This window comes from Haliotis rufescens, unplaced genomic scaffold (assembly GCF_023055435.1).
Source record: "Haliotis rufescens isolate VD_foot unplaced genomic scaffold, xgHalRufe1.0.p SCAF_14, whole genome shotgun sequence".
In the NCBI taxonomy this organism is placed as follows: Eukaryota; Metazoa; Mollusca; class Gastropoda; order Lepetellida; family Haliotidae; genus Haliotis; species Haliotis rufescens.
In genome coordinates this window covers 15380896-15403509 of record NW_025963824.1, presented here as the reverse complement: position 1 = coordinate 15403509, position 22614 = coordinate 15380896, and the positions used below count along the sequence as shown (strand labels likewise).

Here is a 22614-nt window from a genome sequence, read left to right as displayed (position 1 = left end):
ATAAAGAGGTTCAATGACTTATAGTGTCAGGGACAGATTTCCCGGAGCAACATGATCACAACCAAGGACAAACCATTGGTCAGAAAACAGGTACGATTCGAAAAAACGCACCCAGTGCATTAACAAAAGGGCCATGGAGCTGCACGTACTGCACGTGCAGCAGCACTATGAACGGTTTGAAAGTGCAGGGTTTCTGATTGCCTGGCATCTTCGTCAATCGAACGGTGACAGTTCAACAACATGCAAAGATTAACAAAAGGGCAAAGAAACAACGTCATAGGCCGCTTGCAGGAAGGGGAATCCAGATCAGCTGTAGCCAGGTTTTTTTTAAATGTAGCGCCCAGCACCATCACAAGTCTATGGTATCGGTTTCAACAGCATGGGTCAACACGTGATCGACCAAGGTCGGGACGACCAAGAGTAACCAACCATCCTCGCCCAAGATAGCCTCATCCGACTACGCCACCTACGTAAAAGGACGACTACAGCCACCTTAACCGCATCTAACATGCCCGGACTGCGCAGAATCTCCGACCAGACCGTACGAAACAGTTTAAGAGCAGCAGGTCTACGAGGTCCTGTTCGACGCGTCATATTGAGTCGACATCGTGAACAACGACTACATTGGTGTCGTCAGCCCAGGGTATGGCTTCAACTGCGATGGAGAGATGTCTGGTTCAGCGACGAATGAATATTTCTTCTCCGTCGAGAGGATGGAAGAACACAGGTCTACAGACGTCGGGGAGAACATTACGCCAGAAACATCATGCAGGAAGTGGACAGGTGTGGTGGAAGTAGCGTGATGACGTGATAATGTTACGGCTCAACGATACATCAACGTAATTCTCCTACCACACGTCCTCCCATTTGCAGCCAACGGCAATGGTGTATTGCAGCAGAACAACGCTGGACCGCAAGAGCCTGTCTACACAACAACAACGTTGATGTTCTACCCTGGCCCTCCAGATCCACGGATTTGAACCGGTAGAGCATCTGTGGAATGAATTGGATAGACGGCCTGGCCTAACTCCACATACATACCACCATCACTACTACATGTCAGTGTCTCCACCTACAGACCACCATCACCACACCATGTCAGTGTCTCCACCTACAGACCACCATCACTACTACATGTCAGTGTTTCCACCTACAGACCACCATCACCACACCATGTCAGTGTCTCCACCTACAAACCACCATCACTACTACATGTCAGTGTCTCCACCTACAGACCACCATCACTACTACATGTCTGTGTTTACACCTACAGACCACCATCACCACACCATGTCAGTGTCTCCACCTACAGACCACCATCGCTACTACATGTCAGTGTCTCCACCTACAGACCACCATCACTACTACATGTCAGTGTTTCCACCTACAGACCACCATCACAACACCATGTCAGTGTCTCCACCTACAGACCACAATCACTACTACAGTCAGTGACTCCATCTACAGACCACCATCACCATTACATGTCCGTGTCTCCGCCCACAGACCACCGTCACCATTACATGTCTGTGTTTACACCTACAGACCACCATCACCACACCATGTCAGTGTCTCCACCTACGGACCACCATCGCTACTACATGTCAGTGTCTCCACCTACAGACCACCATCACTACTACAGTCAGTGACTCCATCTACAGATCACCATCACTACTACATTTCAGTTTCTCCACCTATAGACCATCATCACTACTACATGTCTGTGTTTACACTTGCAGACCACCATCACTTCTACATGTCAGTGTCTCCACCTACAGACCACCATCACTACTACATGTCAGTGTCTCCACCTACAGACCACCATCACTGCTACATGTCAGTGTCTCCACCTACAGACCACCATCACTGCTACATGTCAATGTCTTCACCGACAGTCCCCCATCACTACTTCATGTCAGTGTCTCCACCTACAGACCACCATCACTGCTACATGTCAGTGTCTCCACCTACAGACCACCATCACTGCTACATGTCAGTGTCTTCACCGACAGTCCCCCATCACTACTACATGTCAGTGTCTACACCCACAGACCACCATCACCATTACATGTCAGTGTCTCCACCTTCAGACCACCATCACTACTACATGTCTGTGTTTACACCTGCAAAACCACCATCACTACTAAATGTCTGTGTTTACACCTGCAAAACCACCATCACCATTACATATCAGTGTCTCCAAGTACAGACCACCGTCACCATTACATGTCTGTGTTTACACGCGCAAAACCACCATCACTACTAAATGTCTGTGTTTACACCTACATACCACCATCACTACTACATGTCAGTGTCTCCACCTACAGACCATCATCATGACTACATGTCAGTGTCTTAAGCTGCAGACCACCATCACCACTGCTGTCAGTGTCTCCACCTACAGACCACCATCACTACTACATGTCAGTGTCTCCACCTACAGACCACCATCACTACTACAGTCAGCGACTCCACCTACAGATCACCATCACTTCTACATGTCTGTGTCTCCACCTATAGACCATCACCACTACTACATGTCTGTGTTTGCACCTGCAGACCACCATCACTACTACAGTCAGCGACTCCACCTACAGATCACCATCACTTCTACATGTCTGTGTCTCCACCTATAGACCATCACCACTACTACATGTCAGTGTCTCCACCTACAGACCACGATCACCATTACTTGTCAGTGTCTCCACCTACAGACCACCATCACCATTACTTGTCAGTGTCTCCACCTACAGACCGCCATCACCATTACATGTCTGTGTTTACACCTGCAGACCACCATCACTACTACAGTCAGCGACTCCACCTAGAGATCACCATCACTACTACATGTCAGTGTCTCCACCTACAGACCACCATCACCATTACATGTCAGTGTCTCCACCTACAGATCAACATCACTACTACATGTCTGTGTTTACACCTGCACACCACCATCACTACTACATGTCAGTGTCTCCACCTACAGACCACCATCACTACTACATGTCAGTGTCTCAACCTACAGACCAACATCAGTACTACATGTCTGTGTTTACACCTGCAGACCACCATCACAACTACATGTCAGTGTCTCCACCTGAAGACCACCATCACTACTACAGTCAGCGACTCCACCTACAGACCACCATCACTACTACATGTCACTGTCTCCACCTACAGACCACTATCACTACTACATGTCAGTGTCTCCACCTACAGACCACCATCACTACTACATGTCAGTGTCTCCACCTACAGATCACCATCACTACTACATGTCAGTGTCTCCACCTACAGACCACCATCACTACTACATGTCAGTGTCTACACCTACAGACCATCATCACTACTACATGTCAGTGTCTCCACCTACATACCACCATCACTACACCATGTCAGTGTCTCCACCTACAGATCACCATCACAACAACATGTCAGTGTCTCCACCTACAGACCACCATCACTACACCATGTCAGTGTCTCCACCTACAGATCACCATCACTACTACATGTCAGTGTCTCCACCTACAGACCACCATCACTACTACATGTCTGTATTTACACCTGCAGACCACCATCACTTCTACATGTCAGTGTCTCCACCTACAGACCACCATCACCATTACATGTCTGTGTTTACACCTGCAAAACCACCATCACTACTAAATGTCTGTGTTTACACCTGCAGACCACCATCACTACTACATGTCAGTGTCTCCACCTACAGCCCATCATTATGACTACATGTCAGTGTCTCCAGCTGCAGACCACCATCACTACTGCTGTCAGTGTCTACACCTACAGACCACCATCACAACAACATGTCAGTGTTTCCACCTACAGACTACCATCACTACTACATGTCAGCGACTCCACCTACAGATCACCATCACTACTACATGTATGTGGCTCCACCTATAGACCATCATCACTACTACATGTCTGTGTCTCCACCTACAGATCACCATCACAACAACATGTGAGTGTCTCCACCTACAGATCACCATCACTACTACATGTTAGTGTCTCCACATACAGACCACCATCACTACACCATGTCAGTGTCTCCACCTACAGATCACCATCACTACTACATGTCAGTGTCTCCACCTACAGCCCACCATCACTACTACATGTCAGTGTCTCCACCTACAGACCGCCATCACTGCTATATGTCAGTGTCTCCACCTACAGACCACCATCACTACTACATGTCAGTGTCTCCACATACAGATCACCATCACTACTACATATCAGTGTCTCTACCTACAGATCCTGATCACTACTACATGTCAGTGTCTCCACCTACAGACCACCATCACTACTATATGTCAGTGTCTCCACCTACAGGTCATCATCACTACTTCATGTCATTATTTGCACCTACAGACGACAATCACTGCTATATGTAAGTGTCTCCACCTACAGACCACCATCACTACAACATGTCAGTGTTTCCACCTACAGACCACCATCACTACTACATGTCAGCGACTCCACCTACAGATCACCATCACTACTACATGTCTGTGTCTCCACCTACAGATCACCATCACTACTACATGTTAGTGTCTCCACATACAGACCACCATCACTACACCATGTCAGTGTCTCTACCTACAGATCACCATCACTACTACATGTCAGTGTCTCCACCTACAGACCACCATCACTACTTCAGTCAGTGACTCCATCTACAGATCAATATCACTACTACATGTCAGTTTCTCCACGTATAGACCATCATCACTACTACATGTCTGTATTTACACCTGCAGACCACCATCACTTCTACATGTCAGTGTCTCCACCTACAGACCACCATCACCATTACATGTCTGTGTTTACACCTGCGAAACCACCATCACTTCTAAATGTCTGTGTTTACACCTGCAGACCACCATCACTACTACATGTCAGTGTCTCCACCTACAGGCCATCATTATGACTACATGTCAGTGTCTCCAGCTGCAGACCACCATTACTACTGCTGTCAGTGTCTCCACCTACAGACCACCATCACTACTACATGTCAGCGACTCCACCTACAGATCACCATCACTACTACATGTCTGTGTTTCCACCTACAGATCACCATCACTACTACATGTTAGTGTCTCCACATACAGACCACCATCACTACACCATGTCAGTGTCTCCACCTACAGATCACCATCACTACTACATGTCAGTGTCTCCACCTACAGACCACCATCACTACTACATGTCAGTGTCTCCACCTACAGACCGCCATCACTGCTATATGTCAGTGTCTCCACCTACAGACCACCATCACTACTACATGTCAGTGTCTCCACATACAGATCACCATCACTACTACATGTCAGTGTCTCCACCTATAGATCACCATCACTACTACATGTCAGTGTCTCCACCTACAGACCACCATCACTACTATATGTCAGTGTCTCCACCTACAGGTCATCATCACTACTTCATGTCATTATTTGCACCTACAGACGACCATCACTGCTATATGTCAGTGTCTCCACCTACAGACCACCATCACTACTACATGTCTGTGTTTACACCTACAGACCACCATTACCACACCATGTCAGTGTCTCCACCTACAGACCACCATCACTACTACATGTCAGTGTTTCCACCTACAGACCACCATCACCACACCATGTCTGTGTCTCCACCTACAGACCACCATCGCTACTACATTTCAGTGTCTCCACCTACAGACCACCATCACTGCTACATGTCAGTGTCTCCACCTACAGACCACCATCACTGCTACATGTCAGTGTCTTCACCGACAGTCCCCCATCACTACTACATGTCAGTGTCTACACCCACAGACCACCATCACCATTACATGTCAGTGTCTCCACCTTCAGACCACCATCACTACTACATGTCTGTGTTTACACCTGCAAAACCACCATCACTACTAAATGTCTGTGTTTACACCTGCAAAACCACCATCACCATTACATATCAGTGTCTCCAAGTACAGACCACCGTCACCATTACATGTCTGTGTTTACACGCGCAAAACCACCATCACTACTAAATGTCTGTGTTTACACCTACATACCACCATCACTACTACATGTCAGTGTCTCCACCTACAGACCATCATCATGACTACATGTCAGTGTCTCAAGCTGCAGACCACCATCACTACTGCTGTCAGTGTCTCCACCTACAGACCACCATCACTACTACATGTCAGTGTCTCCACCTACAGACCACCATCACTACTACAGTCAGCGACTCCACCTACAGATCACCATCACTTCTACATGTCTGTGTCTCCACCTTTACACCACCATCACCATTACATGTCAGTGTCTCCACCTACAGACCACCATCACTACTACATGTCAGTGTCTCAACCTACAGACCAACATCAGTACTACATGTCTGTGTTTACACCTGCAGACCACCATCACAACTACATGTCAGTGTCTCCACCTGAAGACCACCATCACTACTACAGTCAGCGACTCCACCTACAGACCACCATCACTACTACATGTCACTGTCTCCACCTACAGACCACTATCACTACTACATGTCAGTGTCTCCACCTACAGACCACCATCACTACTACATGTCAGTGTCTCCACCTACAGATCACCATCACTACTACATGTCAGTGTCTCCACCTACAGACCACCATCACTACTACATGTCAGTGTCTACACCTACAGACCATCATCACTACTACATGTCAGTGTCTCCACCTACATACCACCATCACTACACCATGTCAGTGTCTCCACCTACAGATCACCATCACAACAACATGTCAGTGTCTCCACCTACAGACCACCATCACTACACCATGTCAGTGTCTCCACCTACAGATCACCATCACTACTACATGTCAGTGTCTCCACCTACAGACCACCATCACTACTACATGTCTGTATTTACACCTGCAGACCACCATCACTTCTACATGTCAGTGTCTCCACCTACAGACCACCATCACCATTACATGTCTGTGTTTACACCTTCAAAACCACCATCACTACTAAATGTCTGTGTTTACACCTGCAGACCACCATCACTACTACATGTCAGTGTCTCCACCTACAGCCCATCATTATGACTACATGTCAGTGTCTCCAGCTGCAGACCACCATCACTACTGCTGTCAGTGTCTCCACCTACAGACCACCATCACAACAACATGTCAGTGTTTCCACCTACAGACTACCATCACTACTACATGTCAGCGACTCCACCTACAGATCACCATCACTACTACATGTATGTGGCTCCACCTATAGACCATCATCACTACTACATGTCTGTGTCTCCACCTACAGACCACCATCACTACTACATGTCACTGTCTCCACCTACAGACGACCATCACTGCTATATGTCAGTGTCTCCACCTACAGACCACCATCACTACTACATGTCTGTGTTTACACCTACAGACCACCATTACCACACCATGTCAGTGTCTCCACCTACAGACCACCATCACTACTACATGTCAGTGTTTCCACCTACAGACCACCATCACCACACCATGTCTGTGTCTCCACCTACAGACCACCATCGCTACTACATTTCAGTGTCTCCACCTACAGACCACCATCACTACTACATGTCAGTGTCTCCACCTACAGACCACCATCACTACTACAGTCAGTGACTCCATCTACAGATCACCATCACTACTACATGTCAGTTTCTCCACCTATAGACCATCATCACTACTACATGTCTGTATTTACACCTGCAGACCACCATCACTTCTACATGTCAGTGTCTCCACATATCGACCAGAACCTGTGAAAATCCGGGAAAGAATAAGTGTTTAGCAACGCATGCTTGCCATAAAAGGCGACTATATAGTTACCGTTGTTCTCTCATTGATATTAATCATAGACAATATAACTATGTAACTATGAACTTGTAACAATGTCACCTGTAATTGCTTTTTTGGCAACAGCTTGAAAGCCCAATGCAACGCCGCACATTGATTTTCATCTTGCATGTTCAGTGACCAAACAATCGCTGAGCCACAATGTAGCTTTGCCGGTCTGGCCTTGATACATAACTTCGACACGCTGAAGGTATGTTCTCTATCGTACTTGATTAATTTCGACTTTGGTTTGTTTAACACTTAAATTGTGGTTTAAAAGGAATACTCAAAACTAATTTTAATCAGCTTCATATATCAGAACAATATAATTAAATCAATACACGTACTGAGAAGAGAACAGCAGTTTTGTGAACTAGGGACAGTTGTGTGTGTGTGTGTGTGTGTGTGTGTGTGTGTGTGTGTGTGTGTGTGTGTTTAAAGATGATCAAAACGGAAAGGAAATTAAACAAAAACAATTTTCCTCTATGAGTGTCACTTATTCGTAAAACCTCGGATATAATTAATTTGTGTGTTGTTTATCAGGTCTGTATGTACACTTCAACACTACGTCGCAAAAGTCAGTTATCGTGTTCTCCAGCAAAATTGCGAATAATCCGCGAATATTCCGCGGATAAGTTGCCAATAATTCGTGAATGATTTGCAAACCGCGAATTTCTGCGAAACCGTTTTTATTGCTTAAAGGCACTAATTAGGAATTATATGGGACTTCACGCCGTCAACACATAGCAATAGTCTCCATACATGTACAATGTATACTATGATGCTACACTGTGATTGGATTGAGGTACATGTAATGTTTGATAAATGCATGTAAACACCAGTTTGTAAAATATTCCTGCTATAATAATGCTGTCATTAAATATTTTTATTGTCATGAATATTTGATTGATGATCCACTTAAATCGTGTCTCTTGTCTTCATATGTCAGCATATACTGATGTAGTGGTTAGATAAATACCGCGTTGACACTGGTCATATCACAGTTGATGTGTGCACATGTACTTGGTTAAAAAACACATACAATGTACATGTACTTGGTTAAAAACCACATACAATGTACATGTATGGAGGGGCGTCCTGATTAGCGTGGCCAGACAGCTACCCTTGATAACAATATGAAGTGCATTACATGTAGTATTTGATAACCGGTGTATACTCGGACCCCATCGTATCGCGGCATTTGTGATTTCCGATAGTTCACGCGGGACACGCCTGTTAGCGGCTGTCTATTAATGCAAATCAGTAACCAGGAACTGCACATTTCGTAAACAATTTCAATTTCCTCGGAATGTTCCGTCTGCTGTAAGTAAGGAGTTATTAATCCGTTGATACATATTTCTGGCATCTGTTGTAATATTGCCTTGCCCCATCTATCAATGGCCAACGATATAACCCGCAGTTCTCCAAGTAAACTTTCTCTATCGACCTGAACTAGATCATCTGCATATTCATGGCGACTAATGAGGTAACGGAAGTTACGTAGTCCGCACATTTTTTCCCGCTCAGTGCCCAGAATCTATTGGGAGATCATAAGGGCCATAATACCAAACTTAGAAATACGTTCTTCACTAGTAATCAAAAGATAAATACATACTTTGGGCATACTAGGAGTGCTTTTAATATATTTATTGTTGACTTTTAAAAAAATTCCATTTTGTGACAAATTATTGTCATCCATTTTATTTTAGACAATCTTAAAATATAATTTCTGATATTTTGTTGTTGACTTATAAAAATATTTTTCTCTTACTTTTCGGTTAAAAATGCATTGAATACCTATTGCTGATAATACATTTAGAATTTTACTTGTGCTGTCTTTGCACTTGTCTGGACAAATCACTGATGTCTGGCATGATCATACCAAGTGGTTGGTAGAATTATGTCCTCTTTTTGTCCAATTCGGACCTCCATACACAACTTTTCTCTGTACCGCGATACGATGGAGTTCTCTCCCTTGTCAAACAGAGCGCGAGGCCCGGCTTTTACTCGGAGCTACTAATGTAAATAATGAACTTTTATCAGTAAAATATGCATTGTTAGATAACATGAATGATATCTGATATACAGATCACGAATAATCATAAAGGTTAGTGAGTGCATTTTGTTCCGTTTAGCGTACATGACAAGTACCGCGATACCCCGAGGTTGCAGGCTATAACCATATTGTGTTCAGAATGATCAATTCAGTGTGGCAAATGTGGCAGTGTGGCAACACGATGTACATTTATAATGTGTAAACTGTGTTCAAATATATTTAATAAAGTTAAATGCGTGTGTAAATATCGTGTAAAAAAGGTATACATGTGGTTATTACACTCTAGTGAAAGATCTAATATTTAGCAATCCCCCCATTATTCCGAGTAGTTTTGAGATTCAGTTGTCATCACCTTCCTTATATGAACATTTGATTTCCATCCATGTTCATTGCGCTGGAGAAGTTATACACCATCATTTGTAACCGAGTCACAGACACAGGTGATAACAAACTCCGAGAAGAATACTTGGGTTTTGAGTTTTCACATGTAGAACTTTACATTGAAGGTGTATACCATATATATCGACAATATTATATTTGGTTGCGGGGGTGCTCGCAAATTAATGATATGATATTCCTCCGATTGATGCAGAATTTAGTGAATATTGGGACACGAATGCAGCTTGTAGATGCATTGTCACTTTTGATTTGAAATTGGGAACAGTTCAGAAAAACAGAACAGCCTTCTTATGATAATTCCCATTTTCTCACTAGTGCGTTGTCTAATGTCTTATCCGTATATGCCCTGTAGCTATTAGAACATACAGACACATATATTGTAAATATTCTTTTTATAATTTAGTTTATGATTGTGGACACGAATACGCGTACATGATGTTAGAAATCGCAATTCATTGATATTGTCTCTCTGTATATGCGGATTGACTAATATCTTCAGTAAAATATCTTCTTTTTATAATAAGGGCAGTTTACTCTTGAATACACAATGTCACTCGCCTAAGAAAAAGTCGTATCTATTTACAGAGTCGGCCTAATTTACAATCATACAGACAGATTGTTCATTTGAGTCTCACCTCACAAACAATATTTACATAGATATATATAACAGTACATACAATAGGAAACACGTACATGTAGTCAATTAGCCTTTTCTTTGTCTGTATGTAGATTAGGAATAGTGGGTGTTATAAAAGTTTTTTGGTTTCCATTAATTGCCTTTAGTTTTTTCCATAGAATTTTGGTATTGTTTCCCCATTTTCAAGGTGCTAGTGAAGGTTTCCCAATGTTTTCTTTTGGCTGTTCTAATGAGCTGTTTAGCAGAATGTCTGGCCAAAGGGAGTTTGGCTTTATTTAATGCTTTTTGCCTTTGTTTCCTTGATTTTCTGAGCTCAACCAAGGGACATGTGTATGTGTCGGGGAGTGTGTTGTTGTGGGTATGAGTTTAGTAGCTATTTTGTGGATGGTGTTGGTTAAATTTGAGTTGAATATGTCGATGTCTGTTTTATGGATATCTTGTGTATTTGTTTGATTGCATAGTCTAGTGAAAGATTGCCAATCAGCCTTTTTAAAATTGAAATTTGTTTGCTGGGGGATTTGGTCTAAAGGGGGTTGGAGTTGTGGGTGGGTGGGGTAGAAAGAGGGGAGGATGGATTTGGAATTTCTCTAGTGGATGATACAGAAATTCACTGCCCCAGGTGTCTGAATGTACCTCCCAGGAAAGGGTTGGGTGAAGGTTAGTTGTGGATCCTAGTTGGTTGATTGTTATATAGTCAGATGAGGCCATTGGTATCAATCCAGTCGTTAATTAATTTGCCATGTTTGTCGGTATATTTTTTAGTGCCCCACAGTGGGTTGTGAGCGTTGAAATCACCTAAGAAGAGGGTATTTTGGTTGATGAATTTTGATAAGATTTCCAGGTCTTCAGCTGTAAAGGGTTTCGTTTTGGTGTGATATACATTTATGATGGTAATATTAGTTTGATTAATAGGTGTTGTGATTGCCAGGCATTCGAGATTAGGGGGTGGAATATTTGATGTTTCATAGTGTAGATGGTCTTTGATGAAGAAACCGAGGCCTCCATGTGGGGGTCCGGGGAGATTTGTGGGTCGCGGTCTGTCTTGCCGAATGAAAATATAGCCTGGGATTTTGAAGGCTCTTTTGGGTGATATTTTGGTTTTCTTGGACTGCAATTTATCAATTTATTGCAAGGTCTAATTTTGTTAGGGGCAATGAGTAACTTAAGTGCATGCCCGTTGGAGGTGATTCCATTGCAATTCCACTGAATAAACACCATTGTCGGATTTTAGAATGGAGGGGAGATTTAAACTGGATAGGATGGTGTTTAGGGGCTTGATTTAGAATAAGATGGGTGGAGGAGCTTTATTTGAGTGCCTTAAGGGCTGTCTGGAAGTTTAGGTGTGTGTGACACTAGGGGCTATGGCGACTGGGTTTGGGTTAGTAAGGGCAGGGTCAGGCAGGGGAGGGGGAGGGTCCGGGGTTGGTAGCAGGGCCCCTTTTGGTATAGTTTGAGGGTTATGCCTAATAGAGGGATTGGGACGGGGTTGTGTGGGGAGGGGGGTGGATGAAGGTAGGGAGGGGGAGGGGTTGGGGGGTCGGCTGGAAGGGGGTTGTGGAGGTTGGGTTGGGAGTAGAGACAAGTTGTTTGCGTTTCGTTTTGGGGGGATGGGGTGGGGTGGGTGGGATGGAATGGGGTCAGGTAGGGAGCTGGATGTCGAGTCGGAGGTGGTACTGAGCTAGTCGTATTCGGGGATAGAATTGTATGTACAGATAGTTGCCGGTTTGGGTAGGTGTTCTTTTGTTATGTGTTTGTTGAGTTTAAGTATGTGTCTTTGTTATGTGTTTGTTGAGTTTAAGTATGTGTCTTTGTTATGTGTTTGTTGAGTTTAAGTATGTGTCTTTTTTATGTGTTTGTTGAGTTTAAGTATGTGTCTGTGTTTTGTGTTTGTTGAGTTTAAGTATTTGTCTTTGTTATGTGTTTGTTGAGTTTAAGTATGTGTCTTTGTTATGTGTTTGTTGAGTTTAAGTATGTATCTTTGTTTTGTGGGGCAGGTGTTTTGTGTTGCCGAGTGTCCTTCAGATTTGCAGTGAATGCAGTATGGGGCCCATGTGCACTCCGCAGCTTCGTGTCTATGCGAGCCGCATTTCTGACACATGGGCGGTTGTCTGCATGTGGATGTAGGGTGGTCGAATGAGTGGCATATGAAGGATTGTGTGGTTTTTTTCTGACTTGATTTACTTTGTATGTGAATGTGCCAAAAAGAATGTGTGAAGGTAGTTTTGTTGTTTTGAATGTGAGAAAGAGTGTTTGTGTGGTTGTCCTGCCCGGGATAGGTGTGCGGTTGTTTATGTTTTTGTAGTTGATGATTTGGGGTTGAGTTGAGATTTTGTTCGCTTTGGGGTGATGGTGCCCCAGGGGGGTGGCGTTTTGGGGTGATGGTGCCCCAGGGGGGTGGCACTTTGGGGTGATGGTGTCCCAGGGGGCTGGCGCTTGGGGGTGATGGTGTCCCAGGGGGCTGGCGCTTGGGGGTGATGGTGCCCCGGGGGGCTGGCGCTTGGGGGTGATGGTGCCCCAGGGGGCTGGCGCTTGGGGGTGATGGTGTCCCAGGGGACTGGCGCTTGGGGGTGATGGTGCCCCAGGGGGCTGGGGCTTGGGGGTGATGGTGTCCCAGGGGGCTGGCGCTTGGGGGTGATGGTGCCCCGGGGGGCTGGCACTTGGGGGTGATGTTCAGAACCAAATTATGTTACGAATAATTATATTCGTGATTTGAATATTTGTCCGTTTTGTTGACATTTGCCTGAAATATTTTGCTTTGCGATGGTCACAGTAGTACAGCATCAATACCAACGACTTCCAAGTGAAAACTTGTCAAATCAAATAAGTTCCTGTCTACAATCCACGACTTTCGTATGCTGCTGTATTTTTCAAAGCAAAATGAAAACCAACATTAATAAGAAAATCTTAATACATTATCCTGGTTAGATATGAAGAAATTATCAATATAAGATTATGTTACTGATAATTTCAGACTACTGCTTGATTTCCCTGCGCTAAGAAATGTTCCCAGAACCCTTTGTAAATTGTTATGACAGTTGACTGTTGCTGTATATTTGCGAAAGGCTTTGGCATGGAATGACACTATTCAATAAATTCACAATTTCATTAAAATCAGATCTTAGTACTCGCCACCCATTACAGGTCACATGATTGTATAAACGTGATAACTATAAGAATATCCAAGTGTCTTGGTAGCATCACTATTTGCACTCAACATCGTTGTCCTAATTCATGTTACAAGGCTTTTTTTGGTTTCTTTTTCAGATACTCATTTATTTATTCAGTTTGTACATTATGGTAGGAATTATTAGAAAGAATCATACAGAGATCACAAAGCCGAGATTTCTTCTAACACGGAATTTACTTTTCAAGGGTTCTGAAAATTACAGAATGATGCAATGTAATTAAATGTATCCTTCATTCACTGTCATGACAATACATGTAATTAAACATGCTGAAGTACTCTTTTATAATATAATTGCAACACAGCAATAGCATGATACCTTACACTGTAATACAATGGCTGCTCCCTTGCTACATGCAACTTTGATAATGTTATGTTTACACACTAATATAAAAATAAAGCATTAACACTGACCATGTTGGCAGTAGATAGTGTCTAACACAATTAATAATCTCAATAACACAGGTTTTATGACATAAAACTTGCTATATATGAAGATTTTCCTGCGATAACGCGCACCTCTACAACGAAAATAGGATACAGTATGGCAGGTGGCTAAATAATTCAACTTTCCAATAAATGTAAGAAATTGACTGACAACAGCTTATGAAATGCCTATAAATCTTAATATTGTCTCATATTTATGTTTTCTGTACCTGAAGAGTGGATCTCGGCCATGTAACACATCTCAATAGTTAAATTTCCGCACTTCTCAAACTCTCTGACCATCGCGGCTCACTCGCGTGCAGTAAAAACAAATACTCAAGGGAGCATCTATTGTATCAGAATGGTGCAAAACAGTCAGTGTGAAGCCTCTATGGCTATGCACCTACAGTCACAGAAATTAAACAAGTCAGAGTCAAATAATATTCCAGACAATAAGTACACATGGTGCAAAAGATGAAGAAGACATTCTGCAAATTTTATGATTACATTACGGAGAATGCTAAAACATCACCATTACAATCATAATATTACTACTTATTCTCTAAACACTATAAATGCCATCTAACTGACATAGTTATGTTTTCAAGTCTCAGTCTACATCAATGATAAATGCATAATGAGATTTACAGTATTTGTTTAACTGTACAAGGAGTAATCACATTGTAGTCTGGTATCATAACATTATGCAACACGATCAATGATATACAGCTCTCTCTATAGATGGATCTATTAGCTCGATCATACAGCAGATAATAAATTAGGGGCAACCTAGCTCTCAGTTAACATCATACATTATTCCAAACAATGTAATTATTTTATCCATCTTGATTGTATTATGGGCCTAGGGCCTAAAGTACAAAAATAAAGTCTGTCTGTCTGTCTGTTCATTCGTCCTCCCGTCCGTCCGTCTGTCTGACTGTCTGTCTGTCTGTCTGTCTGTCTCTCTTTATGGATCTAGAACCTTTCGGTTAAATTCATTGTTAGATCATATGTGCACAGCTGGTTCATGCGGGACACACCCAAAGTATTGAACAAGAGAATTATTAATGACAAAAACATCAATACGACTAGCAATAAACGTAAGCTTTATGGGTACTAGGACCTGAAGGTTTATCAATTAAAATACCTATTTCAGAGAGGCTTATTTCAAATCGGAACAGTTAGTACATGGTATTATGTCGACAGTAGAATAATCATGGTTTTTGATGCTGGAGAATATGCATGATATTGCAGTATGTTGGAGAATGTGGAATAGTATTGTAGTGTGTTGGAGCATATGGAATGGTATTGTTGTACTTTACCTTTTCATGGTTGATAATACAGAACGACTAGCAATGTATATCATGCGTTTGTCTTTATTTCTTACATACTTTAATTGTTCCATCGGTTGAGTGTGCATGGACGGTTCACTCGTGTAAGGCGCTGCAAATCGTTATGCAGAGATTCCAATGCACGTGGGTTCGAATCCCTGATTTGTCCCGATTATAATTACCTGGTTGTAACAAAACCCGTACAACAACAAAGCGTACACTACGGCCTGTGTCAGTTAGGGCTCTCATCCGACATTATATTGACACGTCATGGTATAACTGAAGTCCTGTTCACAACGTCCTGAACCAACTAACTTTTTTAAAAGCTGCATGTAGCTGTAACAAAATAACGGCAACGCCAGAGAAAAACCAGTCTCGATTATCGCCGAAACAGATTCCGTTGGACGTCAAAGGCAAATGGCGGTGACAATTATGACACGTATTGAGCAAAAGGATTATCATGAAAAAAAACTCAATACGACTAAGTTTTGTGGATCAAGAACCTAAAGGTTTATTAATTCAGATTCCATGGGGCGTAAAAGGCAAATGCCGGTGACGATTATATCAATGTATGACTCAAAAGCATTGATGACGCAAGCTGTTTGCGAAAACTAGGTCACATACACCCGTACATGCGGGACATCTGCATTAATGGTGATCTTGGATCAAGTAAAGTGTGTACGGTACAGACCAGAACCATGAAGCAAGTGACATGTTTGAAACAGAAAATCAATAGAATTTAGATTTGAGACTATTTGATAACATAATATACGTAAATCAAATTAGTATAAAATGATACAGTACTTTTTAGAGAAACCTTAATTCATTGTGAGAATTTCTGTGCACAGCCAGTGCATACGGGAAACACCCAAAGTATTGAGGAGAAATATTATTTTTGACAAAACAATCAATAGGACTATCTAGAAACGTTAACATAATGGATCTAGAATCTGATGCTTTATAAATTAAAATTCTTATTTCAGAGAGGCTTATTTCAGATGGGAACAGGTAGTTCTTGGTATTATAGCGACAGTAGTATACTCTTCAAAGAAAGAAATGCAATACCGAAATGTTTGGCCATAAAAGCAAAATTAGAGGACCAAGAGTATCAAAATAAAGAGGTTCAATGACTTATAGTGTCAGGGACAGATTTCCCGGAGCAACATGATCACAACAACGACAAACCATTGGTCGGAAAACAGGTACGATTCGGAAAAACGCACCCAGTGCATTAACAAAAGGGCCATGGAGCTGCACGTACTGCACGTGCAGCAGCACTATGAACGGTATAAAAGTACAGGGTTTCTGATTGCCTGGCATCTTCGTCAATCGAACGGTGACAGTTCAACAACATGCCAAGATTAAGAGAAGGGCACAGAAACAACGTTAAGGCCGCTTGCAGGAAGAGGAATCCAGATCAGCTGTAGCCAGGGTTTTCAATGTAGCGCCCAGCACCATCACAAGTCTATGGTATCGGTGTCAACAGCATGGGATAACACGTGATCGACCAAGGTCGGGACGACCAAGAGTAACCAACCATCCTCGCCCAAGATAGCCTCATCCGACTACGCCACCTACGTAAAAGGACGACTACAGCCACCTTAACCGCATCTAACATGCCCGGACTGCGCAGAATCTCCTACCAGACCGTACGAAACAGTTTAAGAGCAGCAGGTCTACGAGGTCCTGTTCGACGCGTCATATTGAGTCGACATCGTGAACAACGACTACATTGGTGTCGTCAGCCCAGGGTATGGCTTCAACTGCGATGGAGAGATGTCTGGTTCAGCGACGAATGAATATTTCTTCTCCGTCGAGAGGATGGAAGAACACAGGTCTACAGACGTCGGGGAGAACATTACGCCAGAAACATCATGCAGGAAGTGGACAGGTGTGGTGGAAGTAGCGTGATGACGTGATAATGTTACGGCTCAACGATACATCAACGTAATTCTCCTACCACACGTCCTCCCATTTGCAGCCAACGGCAATGGTGTATTCCAGCAGAACAACGCTGGACCGCAAGAGCCTGTCTACACAACAACAACGTTGGTGTTCTCCCCTGGCCCTCCAGAAACCCAGATTTCAACCCGATAGAGCATCTATAGGATGAATTGGATAGACGGCTACGCCTGTCTCCACCTACAGACAACCATCACAACACCAAGTCAGTGTCTCCACCTACAGACCACCATCACCACTACATGTCAGTGTCTCCACCTACAGACCACCATCACCACACCATGTCAGTGTCTCCACCTACAGACCACCATCACAACACCATGTCAGTGTCTCCACCTACAGACAACCATCACAACATCAGGTCAGTGTCAGCACATACAGACCACAATCACTACCACCTGTCAGTGTCTCCACCTACAGACTACCATCACAACACCATATCAGTGTTTCCACCTACAGACCACCATCACCACTAGATGTCAGTTTCTCCACCTACAGACAACCATCACCACTACATGTCAGTGTTTCCACCTATAGACCACCGTCACAACACCAAGTCAGTGTCTCCACCTACAGACCACCATCACCACTACATGTCAGTGTCTCCACCTACAGACCACCATCACAACACCAAGTCAGTGTCTCCACCTACAGACCACCATCACCACTACATGTCAGTGTCTCCACCTACAGACCACCATCACTACTACATGTCAGTGTCTCCACCTACAGACCACCATCACTACTACATGTCAGTGCCTCCACCTACAGACCACCATCACAACACCATGTCAGTGTCTCCACCTACAGACAACCATCACAACATCAGGTCAGTGTCAGCACATACAGACCACCATCACTACCACCTGTCAGTGTCTCCACCTACAGACTACCATCACAACACCATATCAGTGTTTCCACCTACAGACCACCATCACCACTAGATGTCAGTGTCTCCACCTACAGACAACCATCACCACTAAATGTCAGTGTCTCCACCTACAGACCACCGTCACAACACCAAGTCAGTGTCTCCACCTACAGACCACCATCACTACTACACGTCAGTGTCTCCACCTACAGACCACCATCACAACACCAAGTCAGTGTCTCCACCTACAGACCACCATCACCACTACATGTCAGTGTCTCCACCTACAGACCACCATCACCACACCATGTCAGTGTCTCCACCTACAGACCACCATCACCACTACATGTCAGTGTCTCCACCTACAGACCACCATCACCACCATATGTCAGTGTCTCCACCTACAGACCACCATCACTACTACATATCAGTGTCTCCACCTACAGGCAACCATCACTACTACATGTCAGTGTCTCGAACTACAGACCACCATCACTACCACATGTCAGTGTCTCCACCTACAGACCACCATCACTACTACACGTCAGTGTCTCCACCTACAGACCACCATCACAACACCAAGTCAGTGTCTCCACCTACAGACCACCATCACCACTACATGTCAGTGTCTCCACCTACAGACCACCATCACCACACCATGTCAGTGTCTCCACCTACAGACCACCATCACCACTACATGTCAGTGTCTCCACCTACAGACCACCATCACCACCATATGTCAGTGTCTCCACCTACAGACCACCATCACTACTACATATCAGTGTCTCCACCTACAGGCAACCATCACTACTACATGTCAGTGTCTCGAACTACAGACCACCATCACTACCACATGTCAGTGTCTCCACCTACAGACCACCATCACCACTACATGTCAGTGTCTCCACCTACAGACAACCATCACAAGACCAAGTCAGTGTCTCCACCTACAGACCACCATCACCACTACATGTCAGTGTCTCCACCTACAGACCACCATCACCACCATATGTCAGTGTCTCCACCTACAGACCACCATCACTACTACATATCAGTGTCTCCACCTACAGGCAACCATCACTACTACATGTCAGTGTCTCGAACTACAGACCACCATCACTACCACATGTCAGTGTCTCCACCTACAGACCACCATCACTACTACATGTCAGTGTCTCCACCTACAGACCACCATCACTACTACATGTCAGTGTCTTCAGCTACAGACCACCATCAGTACCACCTGTCAGTGTCTCCACCTACAGACTACCATCACCACTACATGTCTGTGTCTCCACCTACAGACCACCATCACTACTACATGTCAGTGTCTCCACCTACATACCACCATCACTACTACATGTCAGTGTCTCCACCTGCAGACTACCATCACCACACCATGTCAGTGTCTCCATCTACAGACCACCACCACTACAACATGTCAGTGTCTCCACATACAGATCACCATCACTACTACATGTCAGTGTCTCAACCTAGAGACCACCATCACTACTACATGTCAGTGTCTCCACCTACAGACCACCATCACTACTACATGTCAGTGTCTCCACCTACAGACTGTGATCACAACTACATGTCAGTGTCTCCACCTACAGACCACCATCACCACACCATGTCAGTGTCTCCATCTACAGACCACCATCAATACCACATGTCAGTGTCTCCACCTACAGGCCACCGTCACTACTACATGTCAGTGTCTCCACCTACAGACCACCATAACTACTACATGTCAGTGTCTCCACCTACAGACCACCATCACTACTACATGTCAGTGTCTCCACCTACAGACCACCATCACTACTATATGTTAGTGTCTCCACCTACAGACCACCATCACTACTACATGTCAGTGTCTCCACCTACAGACCACAGTGACTACTACATGTCAGTGTCTCCACCTACAGACCACCATCACTACTACATGTCAGTGTCTCCACCTACAGACCACCATCACTACTACATGTCAGTGTTTCCACCTACAGACCACCATCACCACACCATGTCTGTGTCTCCACCTACAGACCACCATCGCTACTACATTTCAGTGTCTCCACCTACAGACCACCATCACTACTACATGTCAGTGTCTCCACCTACAGACCACCATCACTACTACATGTCAGTGTCTCCACCTACAGACCACCATCACTACTACATGTCAGTGTCTCCACCTACAGACCACCATCACTACTACATGTCAGTGTCTCCACCTACAGACCACCATCACTACTACATGTCAGTGTCTCCAGCTAGAGACCACCATCAGTACCACCTGTCAGTGTCTCCACCTACAGACTGCCATCACTACACCATGTCAGTGTCTCCTCCTACAGACCACCATCACTACTACATGTCAGTGTCTCCACCTACAGACCACCATCACTACTACATGTCAGTGTCTCCACCTACAGACCACCATCACTACTACATGTCAGTGTCTCCACCTGCAGCCCACCATCACCACACCATGTCAGTGTCTCCATCTACAGACCACCATCACTACTACATGTCAGTGTCTCCACATACAGACCACCATCACTACTATATGTCAGTGTCTCAACCTACAGACCACCATCACTACTACATGTCAGTGTCTCAACCTACAGACCACCATCACTACTACATGTCAGTGTCTCCACCTACAGACCACCATCACTACTACATGTCAGTGTCTCCACCTACAGACCACCATAACTACCACATGTAAGTGTCTCCACCTACAGACCACCATCACTACTACATGTCAGTGTCTCCACCTACAGACTACCATCACCACACCATGTCAGTGTCTCCATCTACAGACCATCATAACTACCACATGTAAGTGTCTCCACCTACAGACCACCATCACTACTACATGTCAGTGTCTCCACTCGCAGTCTTCTGTTGCACGCAACTTTAACGTCCACAATAGCGCCATTTGCGACTGATACACACAGTTCAATTCCACTGCAGACCGTCCGAGAACGGGCCGACCAAGAGTTACCTCCCCTGCGCATGATCGCTACATTCTGCTGTTCCACCTACGCCATTGCAATGCCACAGCTACGGAGACTGCAGGACTCATTCCTGGTTTGAGGAGGATATCGGACCCGCCTGACAGGAACCATGTTCGCAAGGCTGTCTCCGACCCAGAAGACCAGTTATCGTCCCTGTTTGGTAACATATCCAACGAGAGCGACGCTTGCATTATTGCCATACCTTACACTCTTGGAATTTTAGAAACTGGAGACGAGTGTGGTTTAGCAATGAATAACGATTTGTTCTTCACCGGCGAGATGGAAGACAACGTGTTTATCATCGTCGAAATGAGCGTGTTGCCCCACATTGTGTAGGTGAACTCGACAATTTCGGTGGCGGTAGTGTCATGGTGTGGGGGGCCATATCCTACACCACGAGATCTGACTTGGTTGTGGTTCAGGGAAATTTGACTGCAAATCACTACATGAATCAAATTCTTCAATCTCACCTTCTTCCAACCATTGGCCACCAGAGGGAGCTGTTTCAACAGGACAACGCTCGTGTCACAGTAGACTGCCTTCATAATGCCAAAAAGAACGGCTTGCCCTGGCCGTCGAGATCTCCAGATCGCAACCCAATCGAACACCTCTAGAATGAACTCGATTGACGTCAACGTCAGAACAAACCGCAGCCTCTCCCACAACTGGCCAACGCATAACAAGCAGAACGGCGCAGAATTCTGCAGGATGGAATTCGTACACTTATCCAGTCAGTGCAGAGGAGATGCAGAGCCGTGATTTCTGCCCGGGGCAGTCACACGAGATACTGAGTTCAGCGCAACCTTGTGGCCTTATGTAACAGTTTTCAATGCCTTTGTACAACGACAACATGTGACTATC

General features: G+C 44.4%; 2 protein-coding genes across 3 annotated transcripts in view; one reads left to right on the top strand and one right to left on the bottom strand.

Moving 5' to 3' along the window:
- Positions 1–7915: 7915 nt before the first annotated feature.
- The window catches only part of LOC124117926 (probable methyltransferase-like protein 24), a 54503-nt gene continuing 39804 nt past the window's right edge, over positions 7916–22614 (top strand). For both annotated transcript variants that reach the window (XM_048395058.1, XM_048395057.1), the window contains exon 1: positions 7916–8075. The gene's annotated coding sequence lies outside the window, so the exon portion shown is untranslated. The remainder of the gene's footprint in view (positions 8076–22614) is intronic.
- LOC125379201 (basic salivary proline-rich protein 1-like) lies at positions 13245–14869 on the bottom strand. The gene is made up of 2 exons (XM_048395427.1): positions 14797–14869; positions 13245–13612 (listed from the first exon to the last, which is right to left on the bottom strand). Exons 1-2 carry the CDS (start codon positions 14867–14869, stop codon positions 13245–13247), a joined length of 441 nt encoding a protein of 146 aa, XP_048251384.1.

Excerpts from the sequence above, each read along its gene's own strand:
- LOC125379201 (XM_048395427.1), bottom strand. The coding sequence starts at position 14,869 with ATGGTCAGAGAGTTTGAGAAGTGCGGAAATTTAACTATTGAGATGTGT. Across the intron at positions 13,613-14,796 it reads GGCCGAGATCCACTCTTCAG|TGCCAGCCCCCCGGGGCACC; the intron begins GTACAGAAAACA and ends ATCACCCCCAAG.